At 31.4% G+C, this 24,872-nt stretch overlaps 1 protein-coding gene across 1 annotated transcript in view; it reads left to right on the top strand.

Annotated features, from left to right (window-relative positions):
- Window positions 1–24,872, top strand: part of LOC148276833 (myrosinase 1-like) — a 61,275-nt gene that overhangs the window by 13,378 nt on the left and 23,025 nt on the right. Inside the window, exon 2 of the mRNA XM_088233693.1 lies at window positions 9,384–9,481. Coding sequence (XP_088089819.1) covers window positions 9,384–9,481 — 98 coding nt within the window. The remainder of the gene's footprint in view (window positions 1–9,383; window positions 9,482–24,872) is intronic.

Below are 24,872 nucleotides of genomic sequence, written 5' to 3'. Positions count from 1 at the left end.
CAGAAGTTGTTCTGCCCGAACGTTGGCAAAGACTTTTTGTTGATAAGTAGGTACCTAGATACTTGTTTATGATTAAATTCCAAATTAAAAATTGTTTAAATCCAAATATTATATTCAAGTAGGTACCTTGATACTTGTTTATGGTTGAATTCCAAAACATAAGATAAATATTTTTTCAAATATGGCATTCTTTTTGCAAACGTCAAACTCCGGTCTTCTCTTCAACAGAGGGGTGTACTTATGTAGGAATACGTTTTTTTTAAATGTATTGAATTGAATATTATTTTAGTATTACCAAAAATCCAGTATAAGAAATAAGTGCGTAGAAGTTATTAGGAATTGAAAAGGGAATCTGATTGAGATCCACAAAAAACAAATGCCGTTTGTAAACATTCAAAAACATATTTTTTAAAAAACAATATAGACGTTTTTCTATTTTTTTGTAAATGCATTCTCCACAAATGCAACCCTGGTAATCGATGAATAAAACATTTATGCTCTTAACATTTTTTTACATATCGGATTAAAGATTTTAATACCTACGAACACGCACAGCGCAAAGATCTATGTTTCTCTGAAAACCGCACTTAAATCGGTTAAGCCGTTTAGAAGGAGTTCAGTAACATCACACGTATAGAGGAATTATATATATATATATATGTATATTAAGAAATGTTACATCACCACTCTTTTAAAACGAGAAAAGGACAATCGAGACTTATAAACCATGGACTGAAATTATACAATAAACTACCAGACAAAACTAAACAAAAGACTCAGACAACCTTTACAAAAGATGTTAAAAATATTATTATTAATAGTAGAATGTGAATTTTAAAAGTGAAAATATTTTGTTAAATGTATGTAACCCGTAAGGGTTTATCAATGAAATTTAAATTTAAAAAATAAAAAAAAATAATAATGCACGGCCCTTAAAGAGTTAAAAAAGGGGTATAAGTACCAACATAATAATAATTTTTGTTGTTTTTTTCATTTGTTTTTGGTCAGGCAGTAAGTCTACCATTTTAATATGTATACCTTTGTTTTTCTTTTTTTATTTATCACATTGTATTTATTTATTATATATACGGCCTAAGCCAATTACTTATATTATGGTTAGTATAATTTTTTTATTATTTTTATTAAATTGCATGCTTTAATGAAAATAAAATGTTAAACCTAAAATTAATAAAATACGTGAAAAAAAAATCAAACCTAGAGCCTAGAGCCTGGACGTGATTCACGGTAGCCCAATTAGGCATTTACACAACGAATCACGAGGCGGACATTTATTTTTCAATAGCTTAGGCACAGTTAATTAAATCTTCGCTAAGCGTCACTTAAGTGAGTAGTGAGTCCCATACACAAAGACAGTCCGACAAAGTGAAAGCAAGTGACCGCCAGCGTGAGCTCTATTCAGCGATCTGCGCGACCTTCGACGGGTCTGATAACTAGTGACGCCAATTACTGCTATTTTTTAAATATTTTTTTAGCATGCGATGTTTGTAAGATAAGCTATTAGCATGTGAAAATCTTTTTTATTTACTTCAAAATATACAAAAACCTTTGCGGATTATTATTTAATTGTACAATTTGGTAATAGGTAAATAACATTTTTTTTTTAATTTTTAAAGTAATAAAGGTCAATAAAATACTGTGCAGTGAAAACAAAATTTTTTGCTCATTATTATTAGTAGCATAAATAGTACTTTAACATTTGTAATTTTGGATTTCCGCAAAAACGGTCATTCCATTAGCAATTAATCTATTTATTTGTATATACGCCCAATGGGCATTTTTATGGACACATTTATGCATAGAAAATTATTATTAAAAAAGTAGAAAGACTCAATGGTATATAGTAAACTTTGTGGGAGTGGAAGCGGGAGAGAGGCTTTTATAAATGAATTTGATTCAGTGATCGTTTGAAAGAAGACAACTTGTGTTCAAAGAAATCAAGACTGGTATGTTTGTTGGCAGACCGAAGAATTCTGGGCATAGGGGAATGAAAACCATAGTTAGTTCTATGGTTATCGGTATGAAAGAGTAAGTTTTGACTGAGTTTTCTAGTTGGAATATTTAATTTTATTGAGCTCAGTAGTTTAGGCGCATTAGCCATGCCCTTAATACGTCACGATTCATGTTTATTTCTTCCCGCCATTCAAATTTTTAAAACTTTGTCACGAACCTTGACGTCACACTGTCAAGGCCAAACATGTTGCGTTTTTCTAGTGACGTATTTTTTTAAAGTTCTTTTTTAAATTTATGTATTAAGACCATAATATCCATATTGATTTTGAAAACACAATTGATTATTCTAAATACATTTTATATTGGAAATCGTAGTATGTGATATTCTCTACTATACAATTATTGTCCAAGGCTCGAGTAAATAGTCGTTGTTTTATGAAAATGTACAAAAAAAATATCAGCAAAAAACTAAGTTGCAGTCAATTTCTTATAAGTCCCCAATAATGTCCCTTCTTGTTAGATACATCTATGTTTATGAATTTAGCATGAATTTACAGTGCTAATGCTTATTATTGTGCCTACATCCTGCTAATAACCATTACTAGGTAGGTAGGTAGATCTTTTCGGACTGACAACGGAAATAATAAAACCTTGTATTATTTTCGTGAATTGCAACAAGATTTATTCCGTGTGTCTGAAATACTTATTGGCAATTAAAATGATATTGCAAAGGCATATAAATGTTTTAATTTTGCAACAAACTTATTTATTCATTTGTTTTTTTAAGTTTGTACACAACAGCTCACCAGCCAATTAAGAATTAAAAAATAAACATGTCCTGACCACTGAATTGATAAATATATCTGTGGTTCTGGGCCCTTATTGCAATGGGAAGTTAACATTTATCATAAATTTTATCTACAAAGTAAAATTAAGTTTTCTGTATGAAAAGCACAATATTTTCTTCTAAACATGTTCAATTATAGGTTACCGATGAAGATACTTTATAATGAATGTTCATGCAAATTGACTTATTTTCGTACACAAATATCGGTTTTTCTTTATAGACAGTCGAAGATTACTCTGTTAACAGTCCATTGGAATAGAGGCCCAGACGTATAAATATTTAATCCATAAAAACAATAAAATACAAAAACAACTAATCTAAAAGAGTCTACAACAAGTAATCCTAGCTTAGTAAAAAAATCACCTGTCTTGGTAGGCTGCTCAACAGACCAATCATCCTCTACACAGGCATAAAAAAGGTGTATTTATTATAATATTTAATAATACCTGGAACGACACCTGAAGCGTAAGACTACTGTCATTCTGCCTTCATGTAACAAACATATTAAGGGACAATGCAGTACCCTATGCACCATCAGATGCGGAAAATAAATTGTGATTTTCTTCTTCGCGGTCTCAATACTGGGGATTAGTTTGCAGCAAAGTCCTATACCTCGATTATGAACGCTATATTCATCTGTATATATCGAGAAGGTATAGTTAACTTCTATACTATATGTATCTTACATCGGTATGTTCTACCTACTTGCTATATCGACATCATATGATCGAAATAAGCGAATGAATGATCGCTTAGAGTTAGTGTGCGTTCCTTACGTCATTAACATTTAAAATAGTTCTCATTTATATTTTAAATAGGCTTCTTTGATAGAAAGTGCCCACTTCAAAGCGATTATAAACTTGTTTCTTATTTTCTTACACAGTTATTTATAACCATAAAAAAATTCCCCTAAAATTTAAATATATGGATAATTATCCAAAAAATACATATACCAAAACATTTAAATAAAAATAAACAAAAAAATAATTGTATTTAATCAAATAATAAAATTGTGACGCCAATTAACAAAATAACCATTGTTGTGTGTTGTCGGTTTCCAGTAGCCTTATTTTTCAACGTTTAGTGTATTTTGTCGCTACGGGGATCTACTTTTGAATGTCAGGAGAAATCACGGACAACCTCTTGTGACGTTACGGGTGGAATAAATACAAAATTACAAAACTTTAAAAAATCAGAACGATGACAATACGTTACTTAAAAATAATTTTTAAAAAATCCGCTGAGTTTGAGTCTATTATAAATAAATAAAAAAAAACAAGGCCTCCTCATTATCTTATTTCTAAAATCCCGAATTCCTTAAATAATAATTTAACGTTGAAGTGAACGCTGAACGCCTGAAGGGCTTTATAAAATGATTTAAATTTTCGATTTTCGAGCTGATTCGAAAGGTTTCAGTCTTGATTTGTTAGTGGCACAACACTTAATATAATAATTGTAAGTAATCTTCTTATTTTTTTCTCCCTGTTCCTAAATCCCGGTTCATCCAGGTTCTGGCCTTCTTATATGCAAGCGCCAGGATCCTCAGTTCTGGGTTATCACAAAAAGGGCTAGTAGGAACATTCTGTGCCGCCAATTTCATATCAATAGTAGACCACCACGTTGCTGGGGTCTGCCTATATCTCTAGTTATGGCTGGGATGTTGAGCGCTATTCTTGACCTGACCATACCATTTCAGCTTTCCTTCAGTTTTCCAACTATCGGTGCCACTTTGAACAATCCTTTGTCTATGTGTGTTACGCCACCTGTCCAGAGAAACATTATAATTTCAGTTGTATGCGCCTATTGTTCATGCTTTTTTGATATTGTCCAGCATTCTGCACAGTACGAAATTGCAGGTCTTCAATGGCAACCTTTTAACAATTGTAACTAATAACGTCAAGAATTAACAAATCTTTTTTGTAAACAAGTAAACGCGGATAAAACAGCACAATAATTAAAATGCGGCATTAACTTGTATCTTTATAACGCCAACATGGCGTCGTAGACAATTAACATACAAAAATCAACATCATAATGTTGTAGAATGTATGTTAATTACATTCTTAATTTTATATTAATTATACGTAAAGGTAGAAATAGCACACTTGTGATAAATAAATGATACATAAGTGCAATAAAACGTATCTGGATAGTGACAAATGCCTATGTAACTTTATAAACAATGTAAAAAATATAAGATATCTAGAAATCGAAATCGATTGTACCTTGGACTGGACAATTCACATAGATAATGTTTAAGCAAAAGTTAAAAAAACTTTTTCATATATTTAATACCGCAATTAACGTTCTTGACAAAAAACTTTAAATCAAATATACTTCTCAATGTGTCAAACCATTATAACGTACGGAATAATTGCATAGGGTGGAGCCGGCAAAAGTGCTATGCGTACCTTGGAAATAGCACAAAAGTATGCACTCAAGGCTCTACTCGGGATCCCTATCAGAACACCCACAACGAAGGTGTTTGAACGAGTGGGTGTTCTAGACGTCAGGCGACTGTACGCTAGGGCACTTCTCGTTCACACACAAAAATGATGGGAGTAAATATAATACAACTATGAAACAAGATAAAAAAATAGACAACTATTCCTGTCACCTAAAATGACAAAATCATTTGGTCAAAGGAGTCACATGTACCTTTCTCATGTGACTCCTTAGTCCTTTGTCTCTTTTCTTTTTTTATAAATTTTGGGAAACCTCTTGATTTAAAATTAAACACAAATAAACGGAAATTCAAATTATTTGTTTAAAAATTGCTTCTGAATATGGGTCCCGAAAACTGCTTTGAGATGATCACCCCACTAAAACAGTAGTCTATTTGAACTCGGAATTATTGTTGCATGTCTGCTATTTATAATTTATGATTATATCCATGTGTCATTTATTATATTATATTTATTTATCAAACACTAGAACTAAATGCCTCGACACGGGTTATACCCAGTGATGTGTTCATATATAAAAGAAAAAAGAAAAAGTTTCATGTGAAATAAATAAGATCCGTCGATTTGTAAATATCAAATACTTCACACTGCAGAAATTATTTCGAACACATTTGTTAGTAATCGTTGTATTAGATATATTGGCCTAACCCTTTTTTTTCTAATGGGTCGAAAATCCTCTTCACTTTCCAAATTTTAATCTTGATTTTCGAAAGTAGTTTTATTTTGTTATTCTTCCAAAACCGGTGCAACGTAAATTTTTAAAATCGTTAATATTTAGAATCGGATCCATTACTTTCATAATCAACTATTCTGATCGTCTAGAGTACTTTCATATTAATATTTAACGAGCAATATTTCAATTTCTTGCACAAATTAATATCTAACTATGTAGATGCCCATGATATCTTGCTCAGATAAACCTTAATGTACCTCGCCGTAACTTGCGTACCAATCCTGTCTTTGCTGTGGGAAATTATAAAACTATCATCGGATTATTTTCCCCTCTGCCAAGAATCCTCAGGACAGTGCACGAAATCTCACTAAACGGTACTGTCGATGTGTTCTTACAGCAAGGGCAGGCATTTAAGAAGCAAGCGGTGTTGTCTCTCCTGACTCGCGATGTCACACTTGCTATTTCCGCCTTGATTATTCTATATACATACATACCTTTTTTTAGTTATACATTTTGTTAATTTAAGTGGATTTTAAGAATGTTTAGATTATGTATTTTTCATTAATGCCAATCTATTAGGGCTTACTTAAGCCTTATGATTGGCTTTAAAAAAATCTTTTTATATGGAGCAAGAGATGAACTTTTCAAGTCATTTATACTAAACCGCTTTATGAGAATACTGCGTTATTAGGGGTTGACTGTATTTGTTTGAAATTTTGGAATATTTTCGTCGGAAACGTGAAATTTGATATGATTCAAAAATTATTTTATGTGAATCTTAAATTTTTCAGTAAATTAAAATTAACTACAGACAATTGGATGTTACTTTGTTAAATTCCCATAGTAATATGGCTTTAACCATACCTTGGTTACACAACACTGCTCAAAGTATTTTCAGTCACTTTATCAACATTGCTATGTTTTTGGGATTTGTATTCCTGGTCGTTTTCGGCCCCATATAAATTATTTTCAAACGACAACTCTCGTGCTAAGCACCCGGATAATAAGGTTTTAAAGATTAAAATCAAACATTTGTATCAATACAAGTAACTTTAAAAATAGTTTAAAACACAATTTATCATATTGTTTACACAATTATAATGAAATATAAATTATACAATCAACTATTACGAACGATAGTTATTGGAGTAATATTATAATTATATTTACAGATAGTCGATACAACAACAATAATCCTTGGATATTAGATATCTGAATTGCATATTCAATGTTACAATATCACTTAACATTATTGGAAGAAAACGGCAATAACCCATTGTACAAGACACATTTGAGTTCAATTTTTGGCAGTATTTTTTGTCAGAAGCAGACGAGTGTTTTAACGGCATAGCTAATCTCAGTAAAAATCCTAAAAAAGGAAATCGAGTCAATATAAGTCCGCCTCGTGGTGTAGTGGTTGGCGCGCTCGCCTAGTATGTTCGGGGTCCTGGGATCGATTCCTGGCAGGGCGAAAGTGAAGTATTGGTTTTTTTTTATATTGCCATACAGTTTGATAGGTTGCAAAGGTACTTTGTTCCCTATATTACAGTGTGCAATATTTTAACAAATATAATGAATTCTCTTGAAATATCTTAAATGTGTCAAAACTAATAGGCTCTTTTAATGTTTTTTTTATTATTACTTTTAAATAAGCATCAAATAACATCGGTAGCAGTATTATTATTTTTTTCCATGCGACGTCGGATATACATACATATTTATAATTTCAGCAATTTCAGGGGGCTTTTTTTCAATTTATTTATTTATTAATATACTATTAAAGTAAGCTATTCTATTATTTTATTTTTATATATCGTGTTATCAGCGCTTTGATTTTTTGAAGTTTTATATTTCTGAAATAATTCCGCGTGTAACGTCAGAGGTTCTCTTTCGCTTATTATCGATCGGTTCTGCCCAGTCTGCCAGTACAGTTGAATGCTCCAATTTTTACCACGCGAAAAAAACCTTTATTTTATCCAATTTCCAGTAGAGCTGGTTCCTTATGGTTTAAAATACACGCATTTTTAATTACCTTAAAATGAGATGCTTCGCGCCCCACGGATCGAATAGCACTTATTACGTTACTGCGCACCCGGCAGGCTTGACGTATGACGTCAAAGTGACGTGACGCCAACTGCAAGCCATTTTGCATGAACTCGTTTTAAAACGAAAAAATTATAAATAAAAGCTTGGTTTTTATGTATAGAATAGTAACAATTTGCCATAAATATTTTTTTTTGCAACTCGATACGATTTTTACCCGATTTGTGAAAATAACCTTTTTTGCGTAGGTAGTGCATTAAATAAAATAAAATATGTGACGACACAATTCGAACTAGGACCAAAATCTCGTAGTTTAAAAATTAAATATGTGTTTATATTTATTTACTTACACCTTTTATCAAAAATACAATTTTACGTTCACTTTGCCCAGCTAACAAGGGTACATACCCCGTTCCAAGCTAGGTAATTACATTCTTATAAATGATAAATATGTATTACCAAATTTTGTTTTTTACTTAGTTATACATATGCAATAATAATTAACAATGTTTTGAGTATGTCCAAATGTTTATACATAGGTTGAAAGATAGAAGAGTTGACGAAATGTGAATGTTTACACATAGGCAGAATAGTGAATGTTACACAGTGTGTAAAGTGGTGACTTAAACCAGCCAATGACAGTTCATAAGCCTTGTAAACGTTTAGAATTCCATATTCGCATCTCAAAAAACATTTATCTGTCTGTTGCCACAGATTTGTTGTATTAATTCATTTTTAAAACTTCACTTTCTGTGGCTGTGGCTGTTTAAAAATATTTTTTTCATTTAAGATGCAGGTTCTCGTATATTTTTTATAATAATTATTTGTTAACACATTACAACAGAGATGGAAAACATTTAAGAAATGTTAATATAGAAGTCTAGGCATCTACAGGGCATATGACCTGTCATTGGCAGGTTTAAGTGGCCACTTTACACATTGTGTAACATTCACCATTCTGCCCATTTTTGAACGTCAATTTTTCTTCAGTTTATTCATCTGTTGATATTTGTGAAGTTAAAGAGCTGATTACTATTTGTTATAGTCATTTCGACTATGTGATAAACAAGATTAGTCAAATATCATATTTAATTTTTCCTTTATTCAATATAGATATATTTTTAATATTTAAATACATAAATGAGAACACAATCAAAAGAGAAACAACGTTCAAAATACGCCACACAAAAGTATGCTTTAGTGTAGAGAAAATATGGATCTATAGAATTAAAAAAAACAGTTGAATGTACAAGAGGTTGCAGAGAGCGGGTGTAAATAATGGATACGTCTATGGTCAGGGTTCGCTCTGGTAGAACGGCAACGAAAATCGTCTATGGTCCCGCGCTCCTTGGGTCAATAAATAAATCTATTTTTGTTTTTCCAGTGCTCTGTGCCACGAAAAGTTGAGACGGTTCCCTGATAACTTCCAGTTTGGAGTTGCTACAGCTGCATATCAGGTCGAAGGGGGGTGGAATGCTGCCGGTAAGTTTTATGAATATTCTAATAAATTACATAGGGCCACATTTAAGGTAGTCTATAAAAATATCTCCGAATCATTTAAATTTTGTCAGAAAATAATTAATATTCTATGTTTCGAATTATAACCGAAAATGAAATAATACGTTTAATGAAATTAAAAAATATTGTTCTAAAACACTAATTTAGAGGTAAATGTTGTTTATCTTTCATTCAAACGTGGAACGTCTTTATAAAAAAGACCAACACATCTTTTAAATTTTTGAATTCACGATTCAAATATTTTGACTTAATCCTTTATTTCACTATCCTTTTTTCAAATTTGAGGTTATGTATAAGCAAATGCCCCGGATCACCAAGTTGAACATAATACTGGAAGAAATTATGCAAAAAATTAACCTTTTACATTATTCGTGTGTGATGTCGATGGCCCCAATAGGCCTGAAATAATAATTATTTTGATAATAGAATTTAAAAGAATGGGACCATTAATACAACTGTGCAAATAATGTAATACAATATCTGTCTCAATTATTTGTTAGTTTTTTGACAATTATCAAGACGGTATGCTGAACGATCGTCTGTATTTATCAATTGAGCGATTACAAGGCCAAATCTCGATACGTAAACTGAGAAAGATATAAAAAATATAATAACTAAATAATTTTTTTACAGTAGTAACATTTTACGGCTAGATGATCTTGTATGTTAATAAGGCTGCATCTAGCTAGTCTAGCGACTGCATCTAGCCGCTCGTTTTCAAAACTGACAGTCATGTCGAAATTTAATTCGACTTCAAAATTTACTTATTTTTATCTCACATTTTTAACAGGCTTATAAGTACCAACCTCAGAACGATATTTTTTTAATAAATCGTAAAAAAATGAAAAATTGCCAGATGGAACAAAATTTTTGTCACTTTTATTGCGTAGGTAAACGTATTGAGGGGTTCTAGATCCGTCGGTACAAACCGATTTACTTACATAAAAACTTGATGGCGGGGGGATCCGTAGTGTATTTTCGTAATCGGTCCCGAGAATTTATCTTCAACTATACCGTCATGGTGAAGGTATGGCGTCCTTATTTTCCAACATAATCGAGGCCCAGGACCCTATCACCGTAGATTCGGCTCCTTTTGTGATATAAAGTAACACATACACTACACATATATGTGTAAAGATGTTTTATCATCTGCACTGCAGACTACACATTTAATAAAATATAAATTTTCGAAACTCTTTTTTTTTCGTGAATAATTTTTCCAACTTTGAATGTTTTCTGCCCGTATAAAATTTTATTTTGTAACAAATAAGAAAAAAACCATAGCTTATTATATTTATCTAAAAAAATTATGAAAAAATCTTACGTGAAAAATTTATGCGCATATTAACGAATGTTACATAATTTAAAATAACTTATATTATGCAACACCGTTTTAATAAAAATCAGTAGGATCAAGTAATCTAATGACGTTATTTATGAATAAATAGAGCTGTGTTGGACGGACGCAAAGCGTTTATAATTTGCAAACTTGCGATCTTTCTTCCCATTGTGACTTTGTTAAAATACGTACGTAAGTAGATTAATCGAAACTAAAATACCTTTAAATGATAGGTTTCTATGACCTTCGTATTCGAATTTCGAAATAATTTGTAGGCCATGAAAAGTACAATAAATATATTTACGTCATAAAACTTTGTACACCAATACATTATAAAACGGTGAAATTCTATGTCCCTCATTATTCTGGTCATGGGGGTCTAACAAATATAGAAACAATTTTTCCCATAAGCAATAAGTGATATTCAGTTAATGTGTTTCTAAATCATAAAAACTGATCAAATATTTTCCATGCCTCCAAAAATCTATGTAGGGTAAACCAGGGTATTGTCGGCAACCCCCCGGTAATTGGCACTCTCTTATTCAAACTCAAAAAAGATGGTTAGTAATTTTAGTATTGAATACGCAGTACTTAAATTTAATAAGTTTAATTATATTCTTGAATCCTGGCCACAATTTATTGCTGTTATTATGTTGGTATTCCTATTTAAAACTATCTGTTGATGTGCTCAAGAGTTTCTTAAGATTTTTTTAGGATAGAGCTGTGTTGAACTTTAATTTTCAGCAAGGTTAGTACAAAACTTAACTATATTATGTTCACCAGTGATTAAATACATGTTCATTAAGCTAGTTTTGTATCAAATGCGATTATTTGATAAAAAAAATGATTTTTTAATGGGTACGAAGAAAAAAATTACAAAATCAGACTGTGCCAATAACTAACATGTTGTAGTGTTATTCGTTAATATTTGAATTATTTGCACATACCAATCAGTATTTTACATGCATTATTGATATTTTGTTTGTTTATTATTTGCGACAAATAAAGTAAATTATTTTAGCATTTAGTACAAAAAGGATTGGCTAATATATAAAAAGAAATAATCCGAAGATTTTATATATATAGAGCGTTGCTATCTTCATCTGATTCAAATTGAGTTAAACTTTGTCTTTTTGTAATAATATTAAATCCATTCAATAATTATAAAAAATACCACGTGTTTTATTTTTTTTCACGGAAATTTCAAAGGCGCCAATAACTGACAAAATTGCTGTGCCAATTGATAACTAGAGGTGTCAATAAATAGCTGAAATAGTATATTTTTAATCATATTTATATATATTTAAAAATTGAAAGATCCTGTGAATACCTTAAAGTGCCAAACATTGGTGGTTTTATCCCATGTGTTCCGAACTAAAAAATTTGGTAAAGGGTGTTTACGTACTTTTTTACAAATTTAAAAATGAGCACCAAAAGAAAACAAAATGGTATAAACTATATGCCAATCAAAGGAAAATTTATTGTTTTACAACACGTTGTGTTTGTTTTACGTTACGTATATTATTTTATTTGATTACAAGCCTTCAAAATTAAATGTCAAGTAGACCAAACGGAGTATTTTTCACACCTCTTTCTATTATAATATTTATTCAATATTTGTGTAGTGTACGGTGAAGATTCTATGAACTTTTGACTTATTTGTAAAATAATGAAAGAGAATACATTATTGAATAATTCTTTAATATATTTTTGTGGCGTCCTCCTGTTGTCATTTGATAAAAAATGTACACATTTTTTGTTTACACCCAATACAATAACTGACTCCGAATATTAAAAATGAATACGCATCAATTGATGCTAGAAAATCTTGAAACGTAGAGGTAATTATTGATAATATAGTCAATTTTAAAAAGTTACTTCTTAAACCTTAGATACGAGTAGTTATAGCTACTTCCATAAGCCAGTATTGATCTAAAGCTAGTATTACACTGGTCAGAAAATGGTACACGATCTGGCGCAAGATCTTGTGCGTTTCTTGTTCAATAATTCTAGTGCCAAATCTTGGGCCGATTTATGTGCTGTTTTACACCTGGAAGTTTCTGGAATTGAAAATTGCTCGTACGCACGCGCAGTTCGTAAATATTTTCAGTGTCATGACAGACAGGCAGTTTCACATTTGACAAAACTAGCTATCTTGCGACAATGCAACTGCTGACACAAACAATACTTACTATTTTGCAATCAACAAGCAACGTCAACTTTCTGTGAATCTTTTTGAAAATTAGTAGTTTCGGAAATGAAGCCAAGCGTGAAGTGAAACAAATAAGACCGAGGATAAATTAAGTGACACGAGTAACAACAAATACGCGTTGACCGTTGAAGTTGACAGTTAACAGTATCACAGGTCCGCGCACATTAGTAATGCGCGCGAAGATCTTGGTTCAATAATTTTTTTTTTTTGTAAAAAAGACGTGTTCTAATTTTTCATTATCTGACCGCAGATTTCACCCAATTTGTATATTACACGACACGACCAAATTAAGAAGTTTGGTGGTTTTGGAAACAATTTAATAATAAACTATTAGACTAAGCATAGTTTTTTTCAAATATTTTTAAACATCGTATTATCATCGCTATGATTTTTTTAAGTTTTGTGATTTTTATATAACTCTGCGAGTGACATTACAAACTATCTTCAGTGAGTTCTGCTGATTGGTGGGTTGGCTTCCCGTTAACCAAAAATCTATCACAACACAATCATTGGTTAAGTTGAAAGAACAAGTAACGTCGTTCAAAGTAGTTCGTTTTGATCATTTTTTTATTACATTTTCTGCTGTATTTTTTACGACGTGCAAGATAACATATTTTATATCTGATTTCCCGTATCGACGAATTTCCTTATTTCACTAGGTCAAATCTTGAATAAGGTTTTGTACCATTTTCTAACCCATGTAATACGAAATTTAATTGTAAAAATACAAACATCCATTATGTTACGCGATAATTATTGTGACTTATAGAAATTTGAGACACTAAACGAGCAATTGATTTGTTACTCACTTCACGGGATATAATAAATTGATTTATGATGCATGTATACATATGAAACAATATGTCATAATATGACATGAATAAAAAATAAGTACCCGAGCACCGATTACCTATAAATATTCCTTTTCTAAATAAGTACAACAGTGTTTTCAATAAACACTGTTAGAATAAGATTATTAGGTAGCTGGACCCTCAAACATCAAGGTAACGAAGCAGCTGATGAAACGGCAAGGCTGGAAGCTAATACAGCCGTAATAGGCCCTGGTCCCTACTGTGAGTTGTCCTATTGTTTTCCTCGTAATAAGTTTAGGTCAAGAGCATTATGCTTTGGAAGCAGAGTATATGCTCCGACCAAAAGTACCTGGTCAGCACCACGCGAAGGAACTGATAAAGGGGTACTCGCAAAAGTTTGATTTCGACCTAAAAAAGCTCAGCTGAAATCGTTTGAGGATTATTACTAGAGCCCACCCAGGGCACTGTAAATTGAACAAACACATTTCTAGAATGAACCTTTCTGAAACTTCTAGAAGTAGGTTTTGCAGTCCAGATGAGGGAACTCTTAACCATATTCTATGTGAATGTAATGCTTTATATCATAAAAGAGTCGCATACTCAGAAGGACTTCAAGTCAAACCTGAAGATGTGAAAGAGCTCGCTCCCTGCCTTATAGTCCAATAATTTATTGATCTGGGCATGGAGGGGGAGGTTTAACAAAATGAGAACTCTCGCTTTCCACAGGTTCTTTCAATACCTAGGCTTGGAAGGCGCGAGCTAATTCGCGGGAACCTATCACAATAGATCTTCACAGGTTGCAGTGACATCAAGAGCTTATGCAGCACTGACTCCCACTGCTAAAAAAAATAAAATAATAATGATCTCAAAATGTCAAAAAAATATTTAAAACGATTTTACTGACTATATAAACCATAGATAACTGATCGCGCTACTCGCCAAATAGCAGATGGACGCTCAAATTTATCTTGTTTTACTGGTTCGCAGATTTGGTGTTGCTATGCTTTATCTTTATTTACTTTGCCACTGAACCCCAATACAAATGAATGCAATTACCTACCTTGTACTGGGATTCTTCCAACCTTAATATTCGAACTACTATCTCATGGCAAGTTCTATCAGATCCTGTTGTCAGATCGGCAATTGGAGGTTCTTAATTACTGATTCATACGACAACACGACACAGTGAATTAGAATTACTTATTGAAAGCTAAAATAACTTGTTAGCGATCGCGCTGAGAATATCAAAATCACATGTACATTCGGTGACAGTTCAATTGTTACTCGGCCGGAGAGAAAAAGATTGTACCCACAGTAGGATGATTACAACATTCCCACTAGGGCTCAGTATGTAGCAATAAATTTTACACAGCAATCTAGTAAATGTTTAATATACAATAAACATAGTACATGTGGCGCAACCAGTAACACCAATAAGAAAGTTCGGGAAATTAGATATGAAAAATGATTTTTACACGCGGTAAAAATTAGAGCATTTAATTATACGGCGAAGTTTCTCGAAAATGTATGGTTAGATTAATAATAATGATTTTTATAAACTGTTTGTTTCATAAACTATAAACGATCTAAAAATATATGTAATAAACTGTAAATAAATAAACACGTATATTTTTTATCTACTTTGCTACGACTGCGAGTAATTCTTCTTATTATTTCAATTATGTCTCTTGGACATACACCAAGTAGTTGTCTTTCCATTAATCGTTGCGTGCATTTTAGTTTCTGGCTACTTTTCTGTGTCACAGATATAGTTTCTAGTTCGTATGTCGTTATTGGCAATATATACGATTCATAGAATTGTCTTTCAACCTTATGTTATACTCGTATATTCCAACTTTACTAAAAGAGAAATATCACATACTACAAATACTTATAAAAACACGTTTAATAAAAAAATAATTTGATCAAAATTATTTATTGACAATTCTTGATGGAATTTCATTGTTATGATGTAATAACTTATATTAACATATAAGTTAGTGCTAATTAAAAATACTTGGTACACTTTCACTTATTTGTTTGACCAATTGGCGCTTTCACTTTCATATTTTTTTCAAAATCAATAAGAAATGTTTTCTTCTTTTTTAAACACGTCTTTAAAAAATACGACAAATTCGGTCTTGACAATTGTGACGTCAATATTCGTGACAATGTTCTATTTAAATTTAAATAGTCACAAACAAAGTTCAAAATTTATAAATTAAGAATATTTTCAAAGTTCCGAATCTAAACGTATTAGGGGCGTGGCCAATGCAATGAACCGTTTTCGCGGGAATTTAAAAATATTTTTTTATGCTACTAGTAAGTAAAAAATATTTTTTTTTACTCGAACCTATTTCGACGTTAGTCGGCTAACGCTAAAATTTTACGTCGCGGGCTCGATTCCCGCCAGTTGCAAAAAAAAATCCATGAATGGTTTTTTTCTCAATCGGTCTGGGTGTCGTGGTGTATTTTTCATTACCTGCTTCCATATCCCCTCTATCCCACCTGCTAACAAGCCTCCGAATAGAGACTTACCGGGTTATTCCTTCAATAATAATCTCCCCAATGAACTCAAAACTATTTAAAAAAATATATTAATAAATAAATTTAAAGTCAATCCAAAGAAACTTTTTGAACACGAGTAAAAACTGCATTATTTATGTATTTTTGCACTGCAACAGGCCAGGAGGCCCAATTGCAGTGGTGAATTACATCACAGAACACCAACGCTTGAGAAAAATCACATTTCAATTTTTGTGTTCTCACCGGGAATCGAACCCGGAATCTTTTGTGTGTGAGTCAAGCGTCTTGACCACTACACCACGGAGGCCGCCATAAAATTAAATTAAAAATTAAATTTAAATTAGTGTGAATGTATTGTTGTTTTATGTTTTTCTTTATAAATCCTATGTTTTTATTTTGTTTCTCATGTACTCGTATATTTAAAATTATTTAAACTCTTATAAATAAACAACTACAACAATGTAAGTCACTCTCCAAGCACAAGAGTTAGTCTCTTTTTTTGGAGAGTTACAGTGATAACATTTACTAGATGTATAAAGTTGATCTGTATAGAATTTCAAAAAAACATATGGCTTTTATGAAATTTATTAATTAAAAAAATAATTTAAAAAAAAACAAAAAAAGACATTAATTTAAAATTGTAAAAAAGTGGTATATTACCCTTTAACTACGTACCTATACAAGAGTTTAAGATAAACGATGAAAATTACTATTTAATCTAATTAAAAAATTAAGGGTACGATAAACGAAAGAAATACGATTTCAGTTGATTTTTTTTGTACGAGTACTCGTATTGTCACCAATTTATTTTCGTAGCAGGCAGGTTTCATTGCCACTTAAGATTTATTTACATTTTATCGATAAGCAACGAAATTAAAGTAAGGTTTTGTGTCTTATCTTGTAAAACGAATACACGACATTTCTTTGTTGAGATTTGCGTGCCGTTGTCTGATGTCTGCCGAATCTATCCTTGAGCTTGCTTATTATTTTATAACAAGAGAAACTGACTGACTTGACCAAGAATGAAGTCAGGCGGACAGGTGAGATTAAAGAAACACAAGGTGATGTGAACCATTCATATCATTGTGCACAAAACATCTAATCATAAGAACTAAACATGAACCCAATAGATTCACAACAAACAGAACAGAGGCAAGATATCTGTTATTGCAATATGTAATATAATACATATATTATTGTTTTCACGCTTTTGAATATTGTCTGAGGCCATTGTATTATTTGTTTAATATGAAACAGTCTAGCAATACCTATCAATCGTAGCATTAAAAAACGTTTTCATAATTTCCGCACTCAGTGTGGTGTATAGGGCACTGAATTGGTAAACTTAACGCAGCGTATTCTTGCTGAGCTGAAATTCTACTTCTGAAATTGGTTCAGCCGGATGAATTTCACCCACATGTTAGAGGTTTCAGCTCAATTATTTCACAAAAGTCAACAGGTGGAAGAGTTGAGGAAATGTGGGTGTTTAAATAAAGGCAGAATGGTGAATTTTACACAGTGTGTAAACTGGCCACTAAACCACCTAATGACAGGTTATAAGCCCTGTAAATGCCTAGACTTCCATTTTCCCTTCTCAAAAATGTTTTTCCTCTGTTGCAACAAATTAAGTCTGTATAAGACTTTTTCTTTTGTAAAATGTCCATCATCTCTGTTGTAATAAATTAATTATATTAATTCCCAAGGGGTTTGAATCCAATTTTGAACAAAGTTGGAGTATTAGAAAAAGGAAAGGAGCACGGGAATGGATCTACCTTTGATGAGGATGAGGATGTTCTTAAATATTGGTACATATCGTGTGTAACTTTATTTACAGAAAAACAAACAAATAATTACTATTTCTTATTAATCATTGCCACTTGCCACCATTTGTATTTTTCTCCAAATATAAATAAAAAATATTAATAAAGCGCGCCTAGCGCCAGCATTGAGCTAAGGAACTAGCCGATTAATCTAGCTTATTTCTTCGTACAAATAAGTGTACTATATTTTGAACATCTTAAACCCAGTGTCGGGGTTTTTTTTTCCAAGGGTAAACATGCAGATTACACAAATTCTTTGAAGAATTTTTATTTGGAAAACAGTACTTCAAACATTATTTCTTGAGGACTATTTTTCTTTGAATTGGTACTTTTGACATATGACTCGCAACACACGTAGCGCTCGACGCGGCTGTTTTTGGCATTATTCATTTTTAGAATAAATTGACCAGTTGACATTTCAACCGTAATGAGAATATCTAATACTGATTTAATTCATTGTGCTAATTTTTAAAAACTTTTGTAAAAGTAATGTGTTAAATAAATGGATAAGATAGCTACACAATATAATATATCACTAAGTTACGTCGTTTGAGTTGATTTCATAAATGAGAGTGGTTGCATCACACAGAACCACAGAAAAAAATAGCAATTTATAGTAACATTACATGCAAGATTTTTAGGTGATCAATTCATTAATTGACTGTCCAGATTTGCTGGAGTTGGTGTGTTTCCGTGTACCTGGTCGACATACCCGCCACAGATCTCCTTTTTGTTCTGCAAGTTCTAGAACCAACTATCACATGCACTCGTCTATCCCTAGGCTCCATAGATATGGCAATCAATATGAGGACAAGGCTGATATATTTGGTTCTGGACTTAATAGTTATAAAATGAGTCTGATTTCTTTTTTTCTCTCGCAATATTATTCTTAAACTTTTCTTTATATTTAAAAATGTTTTTCCTTTTTTTGTTTTTTCATATTTATGTATTTATTTCGTTAATATTTTTGGTTGCTTATGTGTTTTTACCTACTTGTTACTATTGTTATAGTTATGCAATTTTATAATTTTTTGTTATGTTTTTAAATATGTATTTTTTTTTTTTATATTTATGTTCAATATATGTTAAAGGCAATTTATGCCGTTTATGTAAAATAAATAAATAAATACATTATTGACCTACTATGCAGGACATGTAGGTACAAACTAATGATTTTTTTTATAGCTTACCTGTAAATAAAATCACCGTTTGCTACTGGTAGGTGGAATTAGGATGGGTTATGGGAAAGATGGGAAACAAAGGTAATTGGCTAGGAATAATATTGCTGTTTGTTTTATACTAAACACGCATCATTTTGTTTCTCTTGTTACTTGATAGCATTCAATAATATTCTCCGGCAGCTGGAACTGAGAATCTCAATACTGAAATACAAGTTACAAGTTACAAGTTGATAGTAGCAGTAAGGTAAAATACAGATTGTGGGAACCAGTTACCCAAGGTCTTGGTGCTCAAATAATATGTTATTAAATAATAATTACAATTGGTGTGATGGTCGATACTGGTTTTGCAGAATATACGTAACATTCCGTCTGCAGCATAGCGTCATTAGAATATCTTAAGGAAGTTGAAGATAACACACCGATGTAATGTTTATTGGTCAAATAATTACTCAAACATATGAGCAAAGTAAAAAAACAGACGGAAATTAACAATGTTTTTTTATTTATTTATTTATTATCATTATATTACATACACAAAATTATAATTTATGTAAAGTTGCTTTGACTGTCTAACTAGGGCTATTTACCCCGTTCTAAAACAGTCAAAAAAATATAAAAAACAGTAATCAATTTATAGAAACAGTTATAAAGATACAGGACAAAGTGAAAAACAAAGTAAAAAATGGAGTAAAAACATGGTAAAAAATGTAGTAAAAACATAGTAAAATTGTAGTAAAAACATAGTAAAATTGTAGTAAAAACAAAGTAAAAATGTAGTAAAAACAAAGTAAAAAATGTGGTAAAAAAAACGTAGTTTAATGTAGTAAAAACGTTTATCACCAATATTTTGAATTTGTCCAAATTTTTGTAGACAAGGACTGGATTAAACTCCCTGGGGAGCCTAGTGCGTTGCGGCGTTGCGGCTAGGGCGTTGCCTAGTGTCTAGGTGAAATAATTCAATTAAATGAATCTCACCCGCATAAATAAAGGTTTCAGCTCTTTAACTTCACAAACATCAACATATGAAAGAATTGAAGGAATAAAGGTGTTCAAATATGGGCTGAATGGTGAATGTTACACAGTGTGTAAAGTGGCCACTTAAACCAGCCATTGACAGGTCATAAGCCCTTTAGATGCCTAGACTTCTTTATTACCTTCTCTTAAATGTTCTTCATCTCTGTCGTAATATGTTAATGTTTTTTTAGTTTTTCCAAATTTTCTGGATTTAACCCCGTAGGGAGCTGTTAATATAAACATACTACAAAAGTGATGAAGAACATTTTAGAGAAGGGAATATGGAAGTCCAGGTACCGCAGGGCTTATGACCTGCCATTAGCTGGTTTAAATTGCCACTTTACACACTGTGTAACATTCGCCATTCTGCCTATATTTTCACATATACATTCCTTTCATTCTTTCAAATTTCATTCTTCGTCCAAATTTGGACCAACTCAAAACATTGTTGATAAATCCACCCGATCCAAGAAGAATTATAAAAATTTTTAAAAAAAAGGAAGAATGGTGAATCACAGTGTGTTAAGTGGCCACTTAAACTAACACATGACAGGTTATAAGCCCTGTGAATGTCTGGACTTCTATAGCCCCCTTTCTGAAATGATCTTCATCTCTGTTGTAATATGTTAGATGGAAAATAGAATAAAAGGTGCTTTAACAGATTAAAGAACTTTTTTGAGATCACAAGTATCGTAAAATTCATCATTTTGCCTATATTTCAATATCATTTCACATAAATAAATACAAATTAATATATATTAAATATCTCAGAATATCTTAAACGTAAAAAAAGAAGGGATTTTACAAGTCAAATGTATTAAATCAAACACTTTGTTATAAATTTGTTGCAAAAGAAAAGGAAAACATGTTTGAGAAGTTAATATGGATGTCTAGGCATTTACAGGGCGTATGATCTGTTATTAGCGGGTTTAAATAGCTTTTATACACTATGCAACATTTACCATTCTGCCTATGTTTTAAAAGCTGTGAAGTAAAAGAGCTGAAACCTTTATCATGTGGGTTTGAATCATTTGGCTGAACCATTTTACTTACTAGACTACCCCTGAAAACAATTGTTCAATTTTTATACTTCTTCTTATACCAGTTGGTTTAATCTACAATATTTAAAGTATGTTTAAATGTTTGTAGACAGGCTGAATTTCCTCCCTAGGGAGTTTTTCGGATCTAAATTTGTTGCAGCAGTGAAAAAAAATATTTTTCAATGAAAATATGGATGGAAAGAAGAAAACGGGAAGAAATCCAGCGTGTCTACAAACATTTGGCCATACTTAAAACATTTTTAAATAAACACTTTATTTTAAAACGACTTGAGTTTGTTTTGAAGAACTACTAGTTTCGGAAAGTGCAGATCCTTCTATCTACAGGTGTTATTTTAACACCAGCATAATTCTACGACAATTGCAAGTATGGACCAAAATGGAACCTCCAGGACTCCAGGAGGTTATCAGGATCAACTACAAGGGGTTATTTTTAGTGACCCACTGAGTCTTCGGTTTCAGTTATTTTCGGTCAATAAAACGAGTTTCGGCATCGGTTTCGGTGTCAGGCAAAAATCGTCCGAAACTTTGGCTAAGCCGAAACTTTTATTTATTATTATAACTGAGACGACATATGTACATATTTATTTGCTTGTTTGCTTAGATTTATTTTTTAACTAGAAAATTTAATAATGTCATTGAAAAAAAATCTTTTAATTATTTAAATATTGCTTTTAAAAAAATAATCCACAATACACTGTTATTTATGTTGTTTTTATTTTGTTAAAGGCCTGTGAGCCACCGTAAATGTAAAATAATAAAAAAATAAATACGTTCAATAAGATTCTTTTTAAAGCATCCGTACGCATCGGACAGGCGTCTGATTCTCTCCACCACCAATTTTTAATAAAAATAATTTCAAGTAATACATTTTTTTTTCCGAAGTATCCCAAATATTAATTTTTTTACACCTTTTATCACCATTTTATGTTCACTTTGCCCAGCTTACAAGGGTACATACCCTGTTCCAAGCTAGGCGAGTTTGCTTTTCATACATAAAAATAAAATATGCTTTTCATGCCTCAAAAATAGCATAATTAGAGATATTAAATTGTTGTCCATTCAAATAATTAGTAATCACTGTTATAATATTTCTATTTTCAAAGAAAAAAAGCCTTTAATACGGTGCATGTTGAGACCATGATGGATAAATGAAACGATATTGGAGTAAACTTTCAAGAATAAAAACTACTAAAATCATACTTAGCAAATCGGATTACTGCACATATGTAAATGCAAAAATTAGCCAAATACAAACAATCTATTTTGGAGTACCGCAAGGATTTATTTTGGATCCACTTTTATATATTTTATATATTAATTACTTATCACTGTACAATTTTAAAGGAAGCATTATTATGTATGCCGATGAAATTGGACTATTCTATAAAAATCAAACAGACGTATTAACAAACAATGTCAAAAAACGAAAACCTAATTACGTTGACTAAATGATGTAAAAAATGCAATATTATCCATTTTGAATCTAGAAAAATACATAAAAATAGATGCTTCATAAATGATGAAGGACAAACTGAAATTGAACATGTTAAATAAATACTTGGGACTAACAATTGACATGGAAAATTCGTATCAACAATTTAATTATCAAAATGACTACATTATCGTGTCTTTTTTTAAAAATCAAAATCTTTGTTCCTAAAACGGAATAAAGTTCTTATGTATCGTAATTCTAATCCGTAAGGGTTCATAAATATTTTTTTTTTAAATATAATAAAAAAAACTTTATTGATTTGTTGACTATAGTTGGTAGTTATAACATCTTTCATATTAATAGTTTTCTAATTTCTTTATTCGAAAGAATTAGTAAAATCAGGCAGGCGCCGTAGCTCAGTTAATTAAACGGCCAACTGTGAAACTGGCGTCTCGGGTTAGATTCCCGCCAGTTGCAAGAAAAAAATTATGTTTCTCAATTAGTCCGGGTGTTGTGGTGTAATATGATATCCTTTCTTTCCCACCTGCTGACAAGTCTCTAGAATAGAGGCTTAGCGGGTTATTCCCTTAAAAAAATAATCAAACCAACTTAAACAATATTAAATAACGATTTGGTCATAGTAGTGATGTGTCGCACGTTGCGCGTCATAGGAAATACCTTTAAATTACAAATATTGTGGCACTTCTTATTAATCTATTAAAATCAATTCAAAGTTCGTCATCAACAACAAAAAACCCAAAAACCTAAGTAATAAACAACAAAACAAACATCTAACTTCTAATGATTGTATTTACTTAAATTTATTTAGATAAATAAGCACTTATGAAAATAAGAATTGACTTTGTCGTTTACTGCTGGATAAAACTGCTCAACAAATAATTACGTTGAATGAATTGGGTGTTAGTTTACTAAGCATTTTAATTCATGTAATTATTTCTGCTTCAAATCACACCTAAATTATTCATGTACATAATAGCAGCGGTGTTTGTCTATTTCGGTCTATTATAACAACGACCACAAAAAATCCATTAATATTTCTGCCGCATTCATTTTAATTTTAATCTGTAATTAAGACTTATGTATATTACCTTCCAACAGATGTTGAAAAAACCTTAGAAGAGGCACCTTCGGTACAAGAATTTAATACAAAAAACCTTATTGCAAACCAGTTCCCCCGTTTTTGCTAACTCGAAGTAGACGGATGTTGTTTTTATTTATATAATTAAATAATGTGAAAAATCGATCTTCAAATATCACGTTTTCATATTTTTTAGTTCTTGGCACGTTTAACTATCGCCATATTGCTTTTTAATTGTTTATATTTTATTTGGATAAGAATTAATGTTAAATAATTATATCAGTATTAACAGTATAAAACAAATTAATTTGATTAAGGAATACTCTAGATGTGATAAGGATCACCATATCTTGTTAAAATGTTTTATTACAATATCGGACAACGGCATCAAATAATGGACACAGAGTACCAAATTGGTAAATTAAATGCGGTGTGTCTTGTTCATTCATTGCAATACGTTCAAAAAAACATGCAATTCTTTTTTAAAACATTTTGAATTGAAGCAATATTCGTCTTATGTTATAACTTCCTTTTGTGGGCCTTATAGTTTGTTTTTCAAGAGGGATCACCCTCCTGCGAGGTCGATTTCAGGCTGACGATCCATCTCTTTACTTAGGGGTTGGTTGTGTAATGCAATTCCATTCTCCTCACATGTGCACACCACCAACCAACGGATAAGAATCCATTACCTCCTCCACTAAACGACATCTTCGATCTCGCAGAGTTTCCTTAACTTTAAGTACCTTACACTGTCTCGGAGACTATTGCCACTCTTGTCAGATATGCTCATGATATTTTTTTCTCAAATTCGAATTTTTGGGTTTGGTTTGTAGCTAACACGTGTAGTTTCATTTTTATT

This window comes from Micrasema longulum, unplaced genomic scaffold, assembly GCF_059751315.1.
Source record: "Micrasema longulum isolate JH-2025_06_02 unplaced genomic scaffold, ASM5975131v1 h1tg001139l, whole genome shotgun sequence".
Lineage (NCBI taxonomy): Eukaryota > Metazoa > Arthropoda > Insecta > Trichoptera > Brachycentridae > Micrasema > Micrasema longulum.
This window is presented reverse-complemented; position numbering and strand designations above follow the sequence as displayed.